The following is a 17,106-nucleotide window of genomic DNA, read 5'->3' as shown; positions in this document are numbered from 1 at the left end:
TTTGCTTTTTGTGTATTCAAGGTTTAAGTGGTTGAATGTTCACGTTGCAATCTGACATGCCTTCACTTGACGGCTCGCAAAAGTGGAAAGTAACTAAAGGGAAAAGTATGGTGTTGGAAGGCATAATGAAATTTCTTGTCTGCGATGTGTGTGAGATCCGCGACAGCTCATTCACACATGCAAGGCAGCAAGTCACTATTTGGTACTACAGTCATCGGGCTGTGAACGCACGCGTGTGAACAAACTTTGAGGGGAGGGTGGTTCTGCCAGGGATTGAGAGTCCTATACTAAAGGCGGGGGCAAGAGGCTTGGAGACAACATTTGGTGTCATTTCCCCGCTCACGCCTGAGGGGACGGGCGAGACCAGCCCAAGCCCTCTCAGGAAACCCTCATGTTCCACTGGCATCTGGAGAGAAGGGCGAGGGCAGAAGGCGGGAAGACTATGAGGAGGAGACAGGGGAGGAGCAGAGTCGAGCCGGAGAGCCGCGGCTTCAGCCGCCTCCCCCTCCTCTCCCCGGCGGGTCCCGCGCGGGCGGGAGAGCCGAGAAGAAGCGAGCTGTGCGGCTCCGGAGCAATGGCCGCGTTCCCCGGTGGCGGCGGCAGCAGCAGCGGCATATCGTGGCCGCGCTCCCCGCCTGGTTCCGCTCTCGCCACGGCTCTGGGCTGGGAGCCGCTGCCCGGACTGCAGATTCGTTCGCGCTCGGTGGAGCAGACGCTGGTGCCGCTCGTGGCGCAGGTACTGGCAAAGCAAATGCGCTCTAGCGAGGGGTCGCCCGCCCTCGTCTGCCCCCTTCCCGGTCGGTCGGTGGGTCCTTCCATTTCTGAGTGGAGAACCTCAGACTACCCGGATCCCCCCCCGCCTCCCCCCCCGTAGATTATAATTTTGGATAAATGTTATCCGGAGTCGCTCTGTAAGGATTTGTACCCAAAGTAGCCCCCGTTTATACCTTCCTTTAATCTTCTCTTTTCTGGATGGAGTTTTAAGGAGGCTCGAGGATGGGGACTGATGCACGGAGAAGGGGACATAAAGCCTTTGAAGCCGCCGGGAGGAAGACTGCCTGCAAACCTCCCGGTTCGACCCCCTCCTTTACCGCTCTCCCCTCCCCGCAAAGAACCCTCGAGCGTCCGCAAGAACTGCGGTTCGGAACATCCATTTGGACACACGATCAGCTCGGTTTAACTGAGCCCTTTTAACGAGATAGATAGATAAACAAACAAATAAATAAAAAGTCTCTTAAAAAATCCACTCGAAGATTGTCGGTAGGGGAAAGAGTTTTGTGTCCACATGGGAACCTTTTGGAATTCCAGCCTAGCCTTTGTTGTCCTTTGCTTTGTGTTTCCCCATTTGGGCCCAGGACTTGTTAGACTCAGCGCGAGCTGTAACACTTGAAAAGAGTTTCGACTAACTTCCGGAGGATTGGCGGCGGCGTTTAGCGCAGCCTTGTACTTCATGGCGAAGGTTTTTGCACGACCGGAGGGTGTTAATATTGCATGAATGTTACCTTATCCGAGGACGATGTACAGCACGTATCCCGTGGAGGCTGCACTGCACGAGCAACTTCAGCTCCGGAGTGCTCCACAAATAGTTCCATGGAATTTAAGTAGGTGTAGCTAAGCGGTAGGTTTCAAAGTAGTTTGTTACTAAAGGCGCCCCAGAGAGTCCAGATCAAGGGGGCGGTGGTTGCGTGTTAACTTCAGTGAGGATCAAGTTCTTCAAGAAAGAAAGGATTATGTACAACCCAACACCCCCAACCTAAATAAGCTTATGTGGAAGAATGTGAATGTAAAACTAGTAAAATTTATTCCCAAAGCAAAGTTTGGATTACACAATTGACACAGAAATTCAGTTGCACAACAATGGAAATGAACCAGAGCTGCTCAAGAGCATCACTGTGTTCTTGTGCATCTCCTGTTCATTTTATTGGGAATGTTCTACTGAAGGCCCTGGTAGATTGTGTCCAGTAGCGTCAGCCCTTGACAGAACAAGTTGGCAATGGTCAGTCTGCTTGCTGTGGACTGTACTGCCAGTGCAGCATTAATTTTGTAGCATGTTACGGCTGTGGGTGTGCATTGAATTTCAAACATCTCACTTGGCAGCCAGAAAGAGTGGGAAACTGGAGTAAACCAGTAACTAAAACATATTTGGATTTGAAAAACTGAAACTTGGAAACATGATTTTTTACATTCTTTGTGAATGTATTGTTTTAAAATGCTGTGCAGAATAATAGGCACATAAGAGACTGCTTGATAAGGTTGAAACGAAAAAACTATTATGGTTTTATTATCTGGTATAGAACCTTATATGGTTGCATTGTACATGGTTTGTTATGAACAAAGTTACCTGGAGTGAAGCTTGCTTTGCTGCTTTGCAAACTGGAGTGTTATCAAGTTCTATCTAAATTTGCCTTCCCCAAACTGGTTCCCTCCAAATGTTGCTGGACTACAGCGCCATAATTCCTGACCATTGGCCATGATGGCTCTAACTGATGGGATTTGGAGTCCAAACTATCTAGAGGTCACTAAATATATTTTAGAAAACGTTCGTATATAGGTCCACAAAAAATTACTTGTTTAATTTTTATTGGCCTCTCTGCCCATACCAACACACATTTGTGGCTCAGAATTACCAGCTTGCTTTCAAAAGATTCCTTGTTTGATGTGGTCTCACTAACTATTTATTTGCCTAATTTCATAAAATATGGTAAGAATATTGGATGGTATCTAACTAGATCTATCAGCGCAAAGATTTCCACTTATACAGCAGAACTTCCTTCCTCTTCTGCTCATGTGTACCCTGTTCCCTCCCCAAATCTGCTCTGGAGGGTTGGAGGAATCCCCGGAACAGATGTAGGGTGTGTGTGTGGGGAGGAGAGGAGGTAAGTTCTCTTGTGCAAGTGGAAATCCTTGCACTGATGTAATAAATTAGTTGGATGCTGTTCATTGAAACAATTCATATTGTGCAATGTAGTCCAAAGCATGATTTACTCAGAAGTAAGCCTCGCTAAGCTCAGCAGCATTTACTGCCTAGGAAGCATCTGTGAGAATGGGACTATCAGAATCAATACATAAAGCAAAATGTAGGACAGAATCCAAATATTCTAGTTTACGTATTGCCTTAGGTTGCAAGTCATTAGTTTGAGGCTGTAATTCTTTCTGAGTAAATAAGTATAAGATCTTTCCCAATAATTCCAGTGAAATTAATATTAGTTTAAATCAGGGGTAGGAAACCTGTGGCTCTCAGGATGTTGTTGGACTCTCCAAGTTCCCTTAGACCCAGCCAGCATAGCTAATGGTCCGGGATTCTGAAGCTTACCATCCCAGGCTTAAACTATATGCTCGCCAGACATATGTTGATAAACTGTCAATCTGAAGTTCAGACCTAATCTTGAGCTGAATATATTTTTTACCATGCATTGGACTAAATCGTATAGTTTTTCAAAACTTTGGAATACTGAACCAAGATTACACAAATAGCATATATACCATGTTTGTTGGCAGTTTGAATTTGGGCTGAGCTGAAACGCTTTCTCTTTACCAACTTTGCCTCTCTATTTGTTGTCAGGAAGCCAAATAAGAGTGAGGGCAATGCGTCCTGCACATAGTTGACCATCAAAATTGTTTACTGGCTCTTTTGTAATATGTTAATTTTGTCATTGTTGTTACATCCTAATTTTTTTCAAATCAGTTCGAGATTAAAGCAGCTGTCCTTTCCCCCCCAGACTGCAGTAATACAATTGTTTGCTGCAGATAATAAGTTTAACACCTGCACCCCAATTTTATCTTCTGTTACCCTGGTTTTCCTCTTCCCCCCCCGCCAAACAATCAGTCAGCATTCTGTGTCCACTAGGCATGTTCAGTCCTCATTGGGTTCTTTTAGACTTTTCATCTCCATTTGGTTCCCCCCCCTTCATTTTGAGTGGCGGGTGAGGTGGGGTAGACATATTTGTACCAACTTCTAACTACATTAATTTTTTTAATTTCTCCGTTGATGTTTACTGGCAGCTCTCTCTTCTGTCCCTGGAGATAATTAAAAATAGCTTCTCAGTGTCAATCAGAAAGTGACCTATGTAGACAATATGATGGGTCTGTCTGTCTGTCTGTCCTCCTGTTGTAGCTACTCCATTCTGCTCCCCCCCTCACCTAGTTGTCATTTTCTCTCTCCTCTCACTCAGTTAACATTCTATGCCACTGAGTAATTATGGTCTACTCTGAGTCTCCTAGTGTGTCTCTTGTGTATTGGTAGTGCAGTTTGGCTACATAAACATGACCACAGGAAGATTAAAATTGGTATTAATATATAGATTGGCAAAGCACAGTCTGGAACCACCAAGTGACTATGTACGTGTACTGGGAGTAAGTTCCACTGAACACAGTTGGACTCACTTCTGAGGAAATATGCACAGGATCAGGTGGTGGTTGTCTTTTCTAACTGAGCTTTACATGGTAGTGACTAATATTTATGAGATTCTCCCTAATAAAAACATAAATAGTACAAATTGCTATTGATGGTGTTCTGTTTAAATTGGCTTCACATTTATGCCTCTAGGGGAAAACTGTTTAAATGTGGGTAGCATGGTGTAATTGTAGCATCAACAAACCAGTAAAGAGAACCCTATTGAAACTACTTACAAAAATATAGTGGTGACTGGCCCAAGAATAGGCAAGAGATCATCTATAGCAGCAATCCAGAATCAACTTACCCAGAATTCTTGTGCCAAACTCTGACTGGTCCATGTGACTTGAGTCAAGTACTTTCCATAGTGAGTGTCTTGTAAGTTGCTAAATTGTTGTGTTACCCACAGAAATATATTCTCACGGCTTTCTTGCTTAGGGTAGTATTGTGGCATCAGCTATAGCATCCAGTGTAATGAAATTAACAATTTACTGGAAGATACGAACCTGCCTTATACCAGATCATACTATTTGTTTATCTAGGCCAGTATTGTCTGTCACTGACTGATAGCAACTCTTCAGTGTCTCCAGGAGAGAGATATCTTTCCATCATCTGTTAACTGATCCTTTTTTCACACTAGAGTTGTCAAGGATTGAACCTGGCACCTTCTGCGTGCACAGTATGCTCTCAACCACTTAGATGTGTTCAATGTCTTCTGGATGTCTAGCTGTGTTTGTCTGAAATGGCAAAGGCTGACTCTCTTGTCTAAATGATTATGGAAATCTTCCTGCCTGTTTTATCTGCTCTTAGATCTTTTCACAATATCACTGTTGTCATAATACTTCCCGTCCTTCTGTTGCAGTGATCATAGTGACGTTGCTGGCTTACCATCACTGGCTGTATCAACTTCAATCTTCTAGTTTTACCTTTAAGTCTTTCCCTTAGAAAATCTTTTCTCCAATCTTTCCTTATTAAAAAAAAAATTTCTCTGGGAATGATACAACTGTGGGATCTCCATCTTGATCAGATGATGTTAAGATGTTGTCTTGGCAACACAAGCTGCCATGGGCACATTAACACTTGACAACTTTGCTCTGAAGACTGTTTCTTACAGGCTATAATCAAAATCAGGTATGCTGTCCTTATTTTTCAAAGCACCTGTTATTTGTGCATGAGAGGTTGAACGGTCAGTGATGGTAGGTGGAAATATTTCCTCAGCTATATTTTTCAGTGGAAAAAAATTCTAAAATTGCATTGTTTCATAGGTGACTATCCCTAGGAAGCAAGCATGCATGTATAAATCATGCACAGCTCTTTGGGTGTGCTAAAATTAGCATGTTAATAGCTTTCAGTGCTTTAAATTCAAACAATACAAAGGAAGTATATGCTATTGAACAAACATACCTTTGGATTTTTATAAATATTCCAATAAAAATAATTTCCAAGTAAAGGTTTGCATTTGTTTGAATACAACAATTAAACTCCACTAAGTGCACTACACTGGATTTTGCTCCTCAGTCAGGTATTCACTTCCACTACTTTTGATTTTTAGAAAACCTTTTGATGCATGCATACCTCATGTAATACTGATATGATGTACTTTTAAAGATTTATTTACTACATGCATTACAAAACAAACATGCTAAACTGGATCACAGTTGATACAGGGCATTCAAAAATGTTATGATTTAAAAATTTCTGAAAAACTCACATCTTGAGTATGTGATATTGTACCCTGTACATAAAAGGGACAGGTCACATCAAGAGTAACACTTTTCTGTGTAGAAGGCAAAAGTGATTCTGAAGGAATAGGTTTCAAACTATGGTTCATATTTCTTCATCTTGTTGGAGCTAAAGGCCAGTTTAGTTGTTGATGATCCAAGAAAAACCCAAAACACTGTGGGATAGGTCTCAGTATTATGCATGCCCACCATGAACAGGAGTTAAAAGTGTGCACACAGGTGGATAACGTGTGGTTTGCTTGATTTTTACTTTCATTCCTTTCCTCTGGGAGATGGAAGTTTTATGAGAAATTGGGCAAAACATAGTCCACTAATACTCTTATGTCACATTTTACTGCCTATGTGTGGTGGTGATGAATGCGGACATTGCTGAGACTGGCCCACACATCCCCTTGTATTACTGGGAATGGCAGTGCTTGAACCAACTATAAAAATACTGCATCCCTTTTGTCTGTGTGTGCTAAAGGTGGAGGCCCACCAGTACATATGCCATTTCATTTTGTTTTGTTAAAAAAAAACCTACCCTGATGTGGGCCTCCTTATGCTATCCCAGCCATCACTACAACACTATTACTGTATTGTATCCAGTATTTGGCATAATATGGTTCTGTACCAGTTAGGGTGTCAGACTTGGATCTGGGAGACCAGGGTTCAGATCCCTACTTGGTCATGAAGCTGCTCACTGGGTGATCTTGGGCCAGTCACTAAACTCTCAGCCTCACCTAGCCTACAGGATTGTTGTGAAGATAAAATTGGGAAAGGAAAGAACCATGTATACCCTTGAACTCCTTGCAGGAAAAGCAGGATATAAATGTAGTAAAATAAAAGCTCCCATGTATCTTTTTTTCTCCGTGCAAGTTGTTTGTATTGAGCCTTGCTGCTCTGGTTGCTCTGGGGTGGAGTGGGATGGGGGTTATCCCTGGAAAATCAAGCATCTTCACAAGATGTGATGCTTCTGTTATCCTTACATTCCTACCTTGTTGTACCATAGGAATTGCCTTGAAGTTGATGGAGAAACTATCTCTGTCCCTGGGGGTTTAAAGCAAGCGTTCCAAAGTATCAGTTACTCAGTTTGCATCTGCAGTGGCAAGAGGGATGTAGACGAAACAAGGTTTAAGTGGGATTGGGGAGGGAAGGTTGCTTTCTTAGGTAGGTACAGTTTTCTTTGTATGATACAATGGAGGGATTTAGCAAATGGACTTACAATCATTGCTTTTTTTGTTAAAAAAACCCCCATACTTGAACCATTCTTTTGTTGCAAGTCTAAATAGTGTTATTAGATGAACCAGTAGTTACAAGCAGTATTAATCATGAGTTCAGTAAAGCAAAGCTTCTATTGAAACTCAACATGTCATGAGGTTAAATGTGGACAGCATGCTTCTTGCAAAGGTGGCGGAGAAAGGAGGGCTTGCAGAACAAGGCCAACTGGAGATTCAGCCCAACTGGGCAGGTTAGGAAGCTGCTTCCCCTAGCTGATGGAGATGATGTAAACTGAAATGATATCATGTTCTTGCTCTCAGCAAGGAAGGGTGTTTTGTTTCTATTTGACTAGGGGTGTTATGAATCTCTCAGATTGTCAGTCTGAAAACCTTGGGGTTTATCAGTGTCATCACTTCAATCATTCTTTAGATGGTGTGTACACTAGGGTTGCCAACTTGGTGTCCATGTGTCCACAGAGGCCTTCCCTGGCACCCTAAGGGTCCCACCTACCTCTTGAAATTACATTTGAAAGAACCATTCTATTATAAGCCAATAGAATTGATTGCTGTATGTGCTTGGTTGTAGTTTCTAGGAGTTTCTCTGATTTGCAAGCCTTGGTGTACTCTGTAGTTTTCAGGCAAGAAAGACCTCCAGGCTACCCTGAGTTAATTTCCTAACAGATATTCTTATATCTCACGGTGCAGTGGTGAGTACCAAATGTAGTACACACCCAATTCAATGCATGTTTAGTGTTTTTTTTACCAGTGTTTATGTAATAAGGAAATTCTGTATTAATTTGGGAGATTTTTCTAACAGTAAATCATAAAAAGTTCTAGCCTTACCTTAAGCTAGCCATGCACTGATATGGGCCAATGTGCATTATGAATAGCATAGCATTTAATTGCCTACAGCAGGGGTAGCCAACATCGTGCCTCCCATTTCTTTTTAACTTCAGCTGCCATCATCCCTCATCATTGGTGATGCTGGCTGGGGCTGATGGGAGCTGTAATCCAACAACACCTGGAGGGCACCACATAGGCTCACCATGGCTTAGAGAAGAGTCAAATGTCTAAGGTATTAGTGTTTCAAAGATATCTTCTGTTTTACATGATTCATTACAAATAACTACCAAAGAAGCAGAGTTCTGAAAATGGAGGAAAGGCTTAGAGGCATACCCTGAAAGGATATTTTCTCAACCTCAAGATTTGAAGTATTAGAAATGCTATTGTTTGGGGTCAAATGTTATGAGTCCACACATATGCATTCATTACTTGATAAGTGCAACACTATGTTATGATGTGTATGAACAGCCATGGAAGATCAGTCCTTTTGCATGGATCTTTCACGTCATCCCAAACATAATATTTTTCAAAGGGCAGTTTCTTGCATTCCCCTGAGACATCATGATAAGATATTTAGTGATTTATGTTCATAATTCCACCAGTTAAAAATATTGAAAGTTCGCAATGTGAATAACTGGCATTGTTAAGATTGTCATAGATTGCCCACGCAATGTTACTGAAGTCTTGAAGGAAGCGGCAGTTGAACCACAGATATATGAAAATAATTCCATGTGTCAAGTGGGCTTTTGGTTTGCTGTTTCCCAAACAGTACAAGTAGACCACTGTTCCATGTTGCTCACAGCTTTTGAAACTTAGAGGGCTTCCCAGAGTAGCTTTTGATATGGCATGGGAGTCTGATGTTCAAAGAAAAGGTGTCAAACATCCCTCTGAGTGCACCCAGCCCCTTGGGTGTGCATATAGAAGCAATTGGGATCTAGGCCTACAGATGTAAGTTCAGTCACTTGATATGAATTTAGTCACTGCTAGCACACTTCTCATCCACCTTCCCACATCAACAGGGAGGATTGTTAAGTAAACGGGTGGAAATCTACCTACCTACCTACCTATTGCTACTAGCTGGAGTGGTTATGTGCTACCTCCAGTATGACTCACCTGCTGGGAATCATGAGTGGGAGAGTGCTATTGTGCTTATATCCTGCTTGTGGGCTTCCTAGAAGCCTGTAGTTGGCCACTGTGAGAACACAATTCTGGGCTAAATGGCCCTTTCATCCAGGGCTGTGGAGTCGGTACGCCAAACCTTTGACTCTGACTCCTCTATTTTTCTACTGTCCGACTCCGACTCCACCCAAAATTGCTTCCAACTCCACAGCCCTGGAAAGGGCTGTAAATGTCTTTTTAAAGTGGAAGCTCTCATAGGAGCATTTTTATCGCTGCCTGAATATGCGCTGATCTTGGCATCACAGCATTTGTCTTCATCTGGGTCCTGTGTCATACACTGACACACAAAATGTTTTCCATTTTGAGTTATGGTGAAATGCTCAACTACAGCTGACTTCATGGGAAGCTTCTTTGACATTTTGGATTTATATTTTAAAAAATTTGTCAATATAATTTTATTTTGAAATCGGAGTCGGTACATTTCTACCAACTCTGACTCCGACTCCACCCAAAATTGCTTCCGACTCCACAACTCCGACTCCACAGCCCTGCTTTCATCTGATCAAGCAGGGCTTTTCTTATGTTCTTATTTATCATGTTTATATCCTACCTTTCCTTCAAGGAGCCCAAGGCAGTGTACATAGTTTCCCTCCCCCACACTTGATTTTATCCTCACAACTACCCTGTGAGGTAGGTTAGACTGAGAGATGGAGACTGGCCCAAGGTCACCGAGTGAGATTCATAGCTGAATTGAGAACTGAACCTGGGTCACCCCAGTCCTAGTGATGCCGACTCATTTGCAAGATTTAATATGAATAACTCATGAATGTGATCGATTTTTATGAGGGCATTATGTTTTGGTTAAAACAGCGACTGTTTGGTTGTTATTTTCCCCAGGAGTTGCATTCTGCCATGTATATATGTTGCTTGAATAGTACCTTGTACTGCCTGCAGTCATGGCAAAATTGAATCATGTGGATCTTGAGAGAATACAGTATCTCCAATGTGTAGTGTTTGATTTCTAACACAGTATTTGGTAGCTGCTAATGACTTCTGAGGGATTTAGTTTTTTGTTTAAGTAAACCTGAACATTTTTAGTGCTTATACTTAAGAAATAAGTCATGAAGCTGCATGGGCGATTCTGCTAAGTATTTCTGAGGGTCAGATCCTACCTGCTGAGAGGTACAGTGTGACCCCTAGGAGGCCAAATCTTTCTCACTTTCCTTCCATTGCCTGAAATAGCTCACAAGAAAGGAAGGCAGGGAGATAAGCTGCATGGAGAATGAAAAACAACTGTGGCCCAGTTCTTATATGCAGCTGCAATGAGCTTTGGGCTCCTGCATTTCTTTCTGTCCCTCCTCCAGTGCAGCTTTGAGATGGCGGTTGGAAACTTCCAGTTCTGTATAAGATTATTCTTAACTATGGTTTGTTGAAACAAGCTGACTTCTCAAGGCTGTGGTTAAGTTAAAACAAAAGCAAAAGTTTCTGAATCCCTTTGTGTCAGAAGGGGGAGCACATGAGCCCATGGCTCACCTGGGCTTGTCGTATATGATCTACTGATACATCCAAAGCAGCCCTAAGTGACATTGCCATCTTCTCCTTTTGCCCTTTATGCTTTCTGAAAGCACTGAAATGATGGGAGGAAGGGGATTGCAGGTAGCAGTGGTTGTAGCAATTGAATGTGCTAGCAGGCTGCTTTAGCAGGGCTTGGCGTACAGGCCTTTCCCCATCTCACTCTTAAGTGGTGGACTAGCAAAATTAGTTGCCGATCAAGGCAGTGGAAGGATGCTGCATTGTGATGACTTGGGATGTGCTACCAATTTAAATGTGCATGATTTTTGCCTCTCTGGCTGTACACACCCACTGCCACCAAACATTTACAAGTACCATCTCTCTCTCTCTCTCTCTCCCTCTCTCTCTCTCTCTCTCTCTCTCTCTGTCTCACTCACTCACTCACTCACTCACACACACACACACACACACACACACACACACACACACACACACACACATTTTGAGCAGAATTGGAATGAAGGTGGTATTTGGGGGAATCTGACCTCAAACCCTCACCTTGTCTAAGATTCTCAGTCACAGCCCTCATCCTTCCAAAAGAGGAAAATTGTATCGTGTAAATAAGTTATGCAAATTAAAATATATTAGTGCCAATATGATTGATATACATAATTCTGGTAGTAGGCGTCTGGTTGGACACAGTCCTCTGCAGTGTTAGACTACTTAAATCCCATTGGCTTCCATTTCAGCAGTCTGTGTTCAGAAGTGCAGGTTTTGTACATATGTTAGCACTTTCCCATGTAAACATTTTTAAGCCAGAAGTTGGGGGGGGGAGTTAATGCAGAATTCTCTTGCTTTCATTAGTATGGGTTTCAGTGAATAGCTCTATATCTTGAGTAGTTCAAAGCTTCCTTCACTGTGAACTGTGCTCAGATTAACTGAGCACTTCCTTGATTTTTAACATAGACTTAATCTGTTAGGTATGCAGCTAAGCAACAGATTTAACTCTTGGTAATATTAATACTGCTTGAAGAACTCTAGAAGCTTGAGGCTGTGTAAGGAAAGAGGCCCTGTGTAATTGAATGCCAAAGGTCAATATATCAAGATGTGGCAAAATTTTATTCAAAGTCAGCATTACGGATTCAGTGAATTATTCACGAAAAGTGAAAGTTTGTTCTCCCTTCACCCCACCAGAAAGATGCAGGCTAAATCGAGGCAAATTATGAAGTTTACTCGTGTGTGTGTGTGTGTGTGTGTGTGTGTGTGTAAGAGAGAAAAAAACATTTGCTATAATATAAATGATCTGTTCTCAGAATTTTCTTTCAGTGTTTTATAATATTTCAAAATTACACTTGTATTTTCCAAAAACGTCATCCAGTTGAAAAAGTATCACAGCATCCTGTTCTCATAGTGGCCAATAGGGATGCAATTATCTGTCTATTTCAGTTCTCTCCGTTTCTCATTTTTCTAATCTTAAATTCAGTTCTCCATGTTTTTTCAGCAATTTGTGATTTGATTTCTTTAAAAAAAATTCTCATGAAAATTCTTAAGCATTTTTGTGTGAATTTCTGATAAATATATTTTTGTATGCACTTTTGGGGAATGTACACATTTTTGCAAGCAATTTATCCTAAAAGAATGCATTTTTGTATGTTTGTTATTTTCACCAATATATTCGTTTTGTACACCATTTCCCCTAATAAACAGATTTTTGAAAACATTGCCTTGTTGGAGAACTGCATTGCACAATTCAGATAAGTTGGCTGTATTTCAGTTGTCATATTGTTTTGGAAAGTGTGAATTTGATAAATTCGGCTTTAAATGTGAACTGAATTGAATTTCTCCCACATCCCTAGTGGCCAATCAAATGCCCATGGTAAACCCACAAGCAGGACTTGAGCACAAGAGCACTCTCCCTTCCTGTGGTTCCCAGCAACTGGTATTCAGAAGCATACTGCCTCCAGCTGTGGAGGCAGAGCATAGCCGTCATGTTCAATCTTATGCGAGTATAGAAGGTAAGAAGTTAGAGGATAGGAAGCATGAAAACCATTTTTCTCAAACTGCACACACCGTTTTTTGCGTGTGATATGTCTGACATAACTTTGATTAGCAGCAAAACGTGAGCAGTTGCTAGACGTTTCTCTGCAGCTGGAAATTTCTTACATTGCAGATAGACTCTTTAGAATCTGATGCAGTCTGATTACATTTTATGGGAGCTCTAACTCCCACAAGGACTTGTAAATGGGAAACACCTGGATTTGGGTTTCATATTTAAGAAGAGCATGAAGCACTGGCTAAGCTAGGGGTTTATGAGTGCTCTCTAGGTGACCTTACTCTACACCTGGTGCCCTCCAGATGTTTTGGACTGCAACTCCCATTAGCCCCACTTAGCATGGCTATTGCAAAAGAGTTGTAGTCCAAAACATATGGAAGGCATCAGGTTGGGGAAGGCTGCTTTAGTCAGATCACATGCTTTCAGCCTAATCTGCTTCACAGTGGTTGTGTGGATAAAAGAGGGGCTATGTGTACCATAATAAATAATGTAATAAATGTAATTTATAAGCAGGTGTGTGTGTGTTATATATAATAGTTAATTCTTTTTTTTTTTTACAAAAATTCTTTTTCTCCAAGACCTTGTATTTTGAGTGTATGAACTTAACAATTTTTTTATCACAGCCATGAAAAATATGTAATTTGAATAGTTTTACCTTTACTTCATGTACAGCTATGTTATGATTTACACACAGGTTTTTGTTTGTTTGTTTTTAGAAAAGTTATAAAGCATCTTGATGTATAAACCAATATCTGAGGTCTGGCTATCCTGAAATAGCCCTTACTCTCTGAAGACATTACATGGATTAGAGATATTGCTGATCTATTCTCAGCTGTTAACATGTTTTGTTCTTAGCAAAGGCTAGATTATTTACCATTCAGCTGGAAAACAGACATTCTGATTTTGTATTATTTCCTCCTGGGCGCGTGTGATAAGCCCTTGTCTGCTGTTCTGGAAATGGGAAGAGCTACATTCTGTGTCATAATTTTGGCTGGATGCCTGGAGGAGCGATGAGTGGTTTGCATGTGCAAGGTTAATGCCTAAAATTACCTTAAAGTTGATAGTTGGAGCACCAGTTTTCTTATTCACTGGCAAGTAAGGGGGAGGGGTCTGTGAGTGAGAATGTGGGACAGATGGGTTAGGAGCATCCTGCCCTGTGTGGAAGAAACATTTCCCTCTCTCTGAGGGTATTGCTTTGCTTCCGCAACTTCCCAACTTCAGCTAGAAAGGTTTTTTCAGAGATTTAGAAAAAGGTCTTCCCTCCCTCTCACTCCTATTTCCAGATTATACAAACTATTGAGAGAAAAGAGATAATTTTGTTGTATGGCAGAGACATGGGATGACTGAATGAGAGGTTTACGGTCTTTAAACACTTAGTATCAATAATTAGGAGTACATCAAAATAATCTTAAAATGTAATTGCTGGACAAACCATACTGCAGACATTATGGGAGATACCCGTGGGGCAGTCAGTTCCAGGACTTAAAATAGCCAGTTGCATTGTTTTCCCATTGTGATGTTGTGGATGTCCCAGGACTCTTCAAGACATGCATAATTTTGGATTTATTTTAGGATGAAGGTCTCCATCCCTTCATAGGCTTGTTATGTGCTATGTGCTGGGGGGTGGATTAGGGGGATGGGGAAAAGTTTCTGCTCCTAATTATCCTCTTGCCTCCTGAGTTTAATTTTGTTGTTGTCTTTCCCCATTAGCTCTGCAGCTAGCTAGCAACAGACCGTTTAACACACTTGTCAGTTAGAATGTTTCCTGTGGGCTTCCCAGAGTCCTGCTAATTTCGCTCTGCTGGCGGTTGTTAATTGTGTGAGCTGCAGCAGAACAACTGAAGAGTCACTCTGTGAATGTGCTCTTATCTGGCTGGTACAACGATGTTCTGTAAAACAGAATCATTGCTAATGGCTGTGATAACTAAAAAAACACACTGATTTGCAAGTTCCATTCATTTCAAAATACGTTAGAAGAGCTTCTGATTGGGGATGGAGCGTTTAGGTTTGGAGGTGAAATATATCAAATCAGGATAGGCAACTTGCACAACACTGACAGTGCAGTCTTACCTGTGGTTCCCCAACTTTCCCCCCCCATGGACCACTTGCTGAGGGTCTTGGCGGACCACTTAATGAGTTTTTTGCCTGTTGTAGCAATTGTAATTCTATAGAATTCAAGCGAATACAGTAAAATACAATAAGAAATAAAAGAAGCAATAAAAATACAATTAAAATCAATATGAATATTCAGTCTGATGGATGTGCTGTTGCCCATATTCAATCGCAAATCCATAGATGCTGCAGACCAGCTGAATACAGTTGGTAGTACACGGACCACAGTTTGGGAACACCTGCTATGCACCTCTACTCAATAGTAAGTTCCACTGAAGTCAGCAGGGCTTACTCCCAGATAAATGGGTATTGCAGCCCAAGAGTCCTGTCAGAAATTGATTCTGCGTAGGAGGACCACTACTGTGTGCTACTTTTTAGCTGCATATAATTAATAAGTTGCGCTGTCACTTGCATGAACATTTTGTTTATTACAATTCTTTCTCTGAGGATTTTATAGTGGCCCAAACATGATACCTATATGGCATGGGTTGTCAACCTTTTTGGACCAGGGAACAGTATTTTGAAGACTGAGAGTGCTAAGGGCACCAGTCATAGAATGGCTGCCATGGGGGTATGGCATAAAACAACATGGCTGCTGTGGGGGATATGTATAACACAAAATTAGAGAGAGTATAGTCATTGGTGCTTCTCCCTGCCTGCCCCCCCCATGTTTACCATGGGAAGTCAGCTATATCATGGTAGTCCTGATTGGGAGATACAGCTATTAAAAGCACAAGAACCCCCTTTTCCCCAAAGCAAATCCTAAACTAAAGCTTAGGGTGCCCACTTACCTGGGAGTACCTACTTACCTGGGAGTATGTCCCATGAAACACAAAGATACTTCTGAAGTAGATGTGTATATAATTGTACTGTAAGTTAACTATACAGTGAATTCTTAATGAATATCAGTTCTGCATAGCAGGAGACACGCTTAAGCCTCTTTGCAAAGTTTCACATTTTGCATATCCCATTTGGGGAGGGGATTCTTTAACATCCACCTGTACTTATTATGTAGTATTTGCAGAAAATAATTTCTAGGGAGTACCTGATATCAAAAAAACTCACCACAGGAAAGATGCATCATTGTTGCTAGGTAAAAAGGAAGGGCAAACTATGAAGATTTCCAAGGACTACTAGAAAATAGTACAGAAGCAGAAAAAGTGCACTAAAGGGGAGGGGAAAACAGATGCTCTTTAGAATCCCATGTATTCCTCTTGTCTGGTGTTCAAACAATTCTGTTATCAATCACAGTTCTGACATCACTCATTGGCTATAAACATTGATAGACGGGAGCAGCCAGGCTGGCTCATTTCACAGAAATCATTGTCGTGGTAACCTCTTCTTCAGGCACTTGTACCCCAAATTGCATTAGTGTTCCTAAGAACAATAGTTCCTTTTGTGAGTAAGCAAGACCTTATAAAAGAGCATCTAATACCTTTCTTAGTATTATAGGTAAAAGGTAAAGGTGTCCTCGCACTTATAGTGCGAGTCGTTTCCGACTCTTAGGGTGACGTCTTGCGACTTTTACTAGGCAGACCGTATATATGGGGTGGGATTGCCAGTTCCTTCCCCGGCCTTTCTTTATGGATGGAAGGCTGAGTGGACCTCGACCCCTTTTACCGGAGATTCGACTTCCTCCTTCCGTTGGAATTGAACTCTGGCCGTGAGCAGAGCTTTGGCTGTGTTACCGCCGCTTACCACTCTGTGCCACGGAGGATCTTAGTATTATAGGAGAGACAACTTATTTTGAAGAAGAGCCAGCAAGAACAACCATGAATAATACAACTCTATTTTATTTATCTGTCCCTAATACAGAAAATACTTTCCCTAAGAATGATTAAAAGAGCATTGATCAGGTCTTACAATATAAAAGTATACTTTACCAAGCCTGGGTCTTGATCTCACAACCAAGTTAGAGAGCGAGCACCCTTACAGTCTAAAAAGCTCCTTATATACCCTTCTACCCTGTCTAAAAGCCACCTCAACATAACTTGTCACTACATAGTGCTAATGATATTCTTATAAAAAGTGGATAATAAGACATTGGTTTCTCTACCTAGTAAGCCATCAAACCACTAAGATTAAAAAGGTTCTATTTCTTAGGGTGCGGTCAAGCAGTTGCTGTCATTCAAA

At 41.6% G+C, this 17,106-nt stretch overlaps 1 protein-coding gene across 1 annotated transcript in view; it reads left to right on the top strand.

Annotated features, from left to right (window-relative positions):
• Positions 1-380: 380 nt before the first annotated feature.
• Positions 381-17,106, top strand: part of CTNNAL1 (catenin alpha like 1) — a 65,377-nt gene continuing 48,651 nt past the window's right edge. The window contains exon 1 of the mRNA XM_061588856.1: positions 381-736. Coding sequence (XP_061444840.1) covers positions 392-736 — 345 coding nt within the window. The 5' untranslated portion in view covers positions 381-391. The remainder of the gene's footprint in view (positions 737-17,106) is intronic.

This window comes from Rhineura floridana, chromosome 1 (assembly GCF_030035675.1).
Source record: "Rhineura floridana isolate rRhiFlo1 chromosome 1, rRhiFlo1.hap2, whole genome shotgun sequence".
Taxonomy (NCBI): Eukaryota; Metazoa; Chordata; class Lepidosauria; order Squamata; family Rhineuridae; genus Rhineura; species Rhineura floridana.
This window is presented reverse-complemented; position numbering and strand designations above follow the sequence as displayed.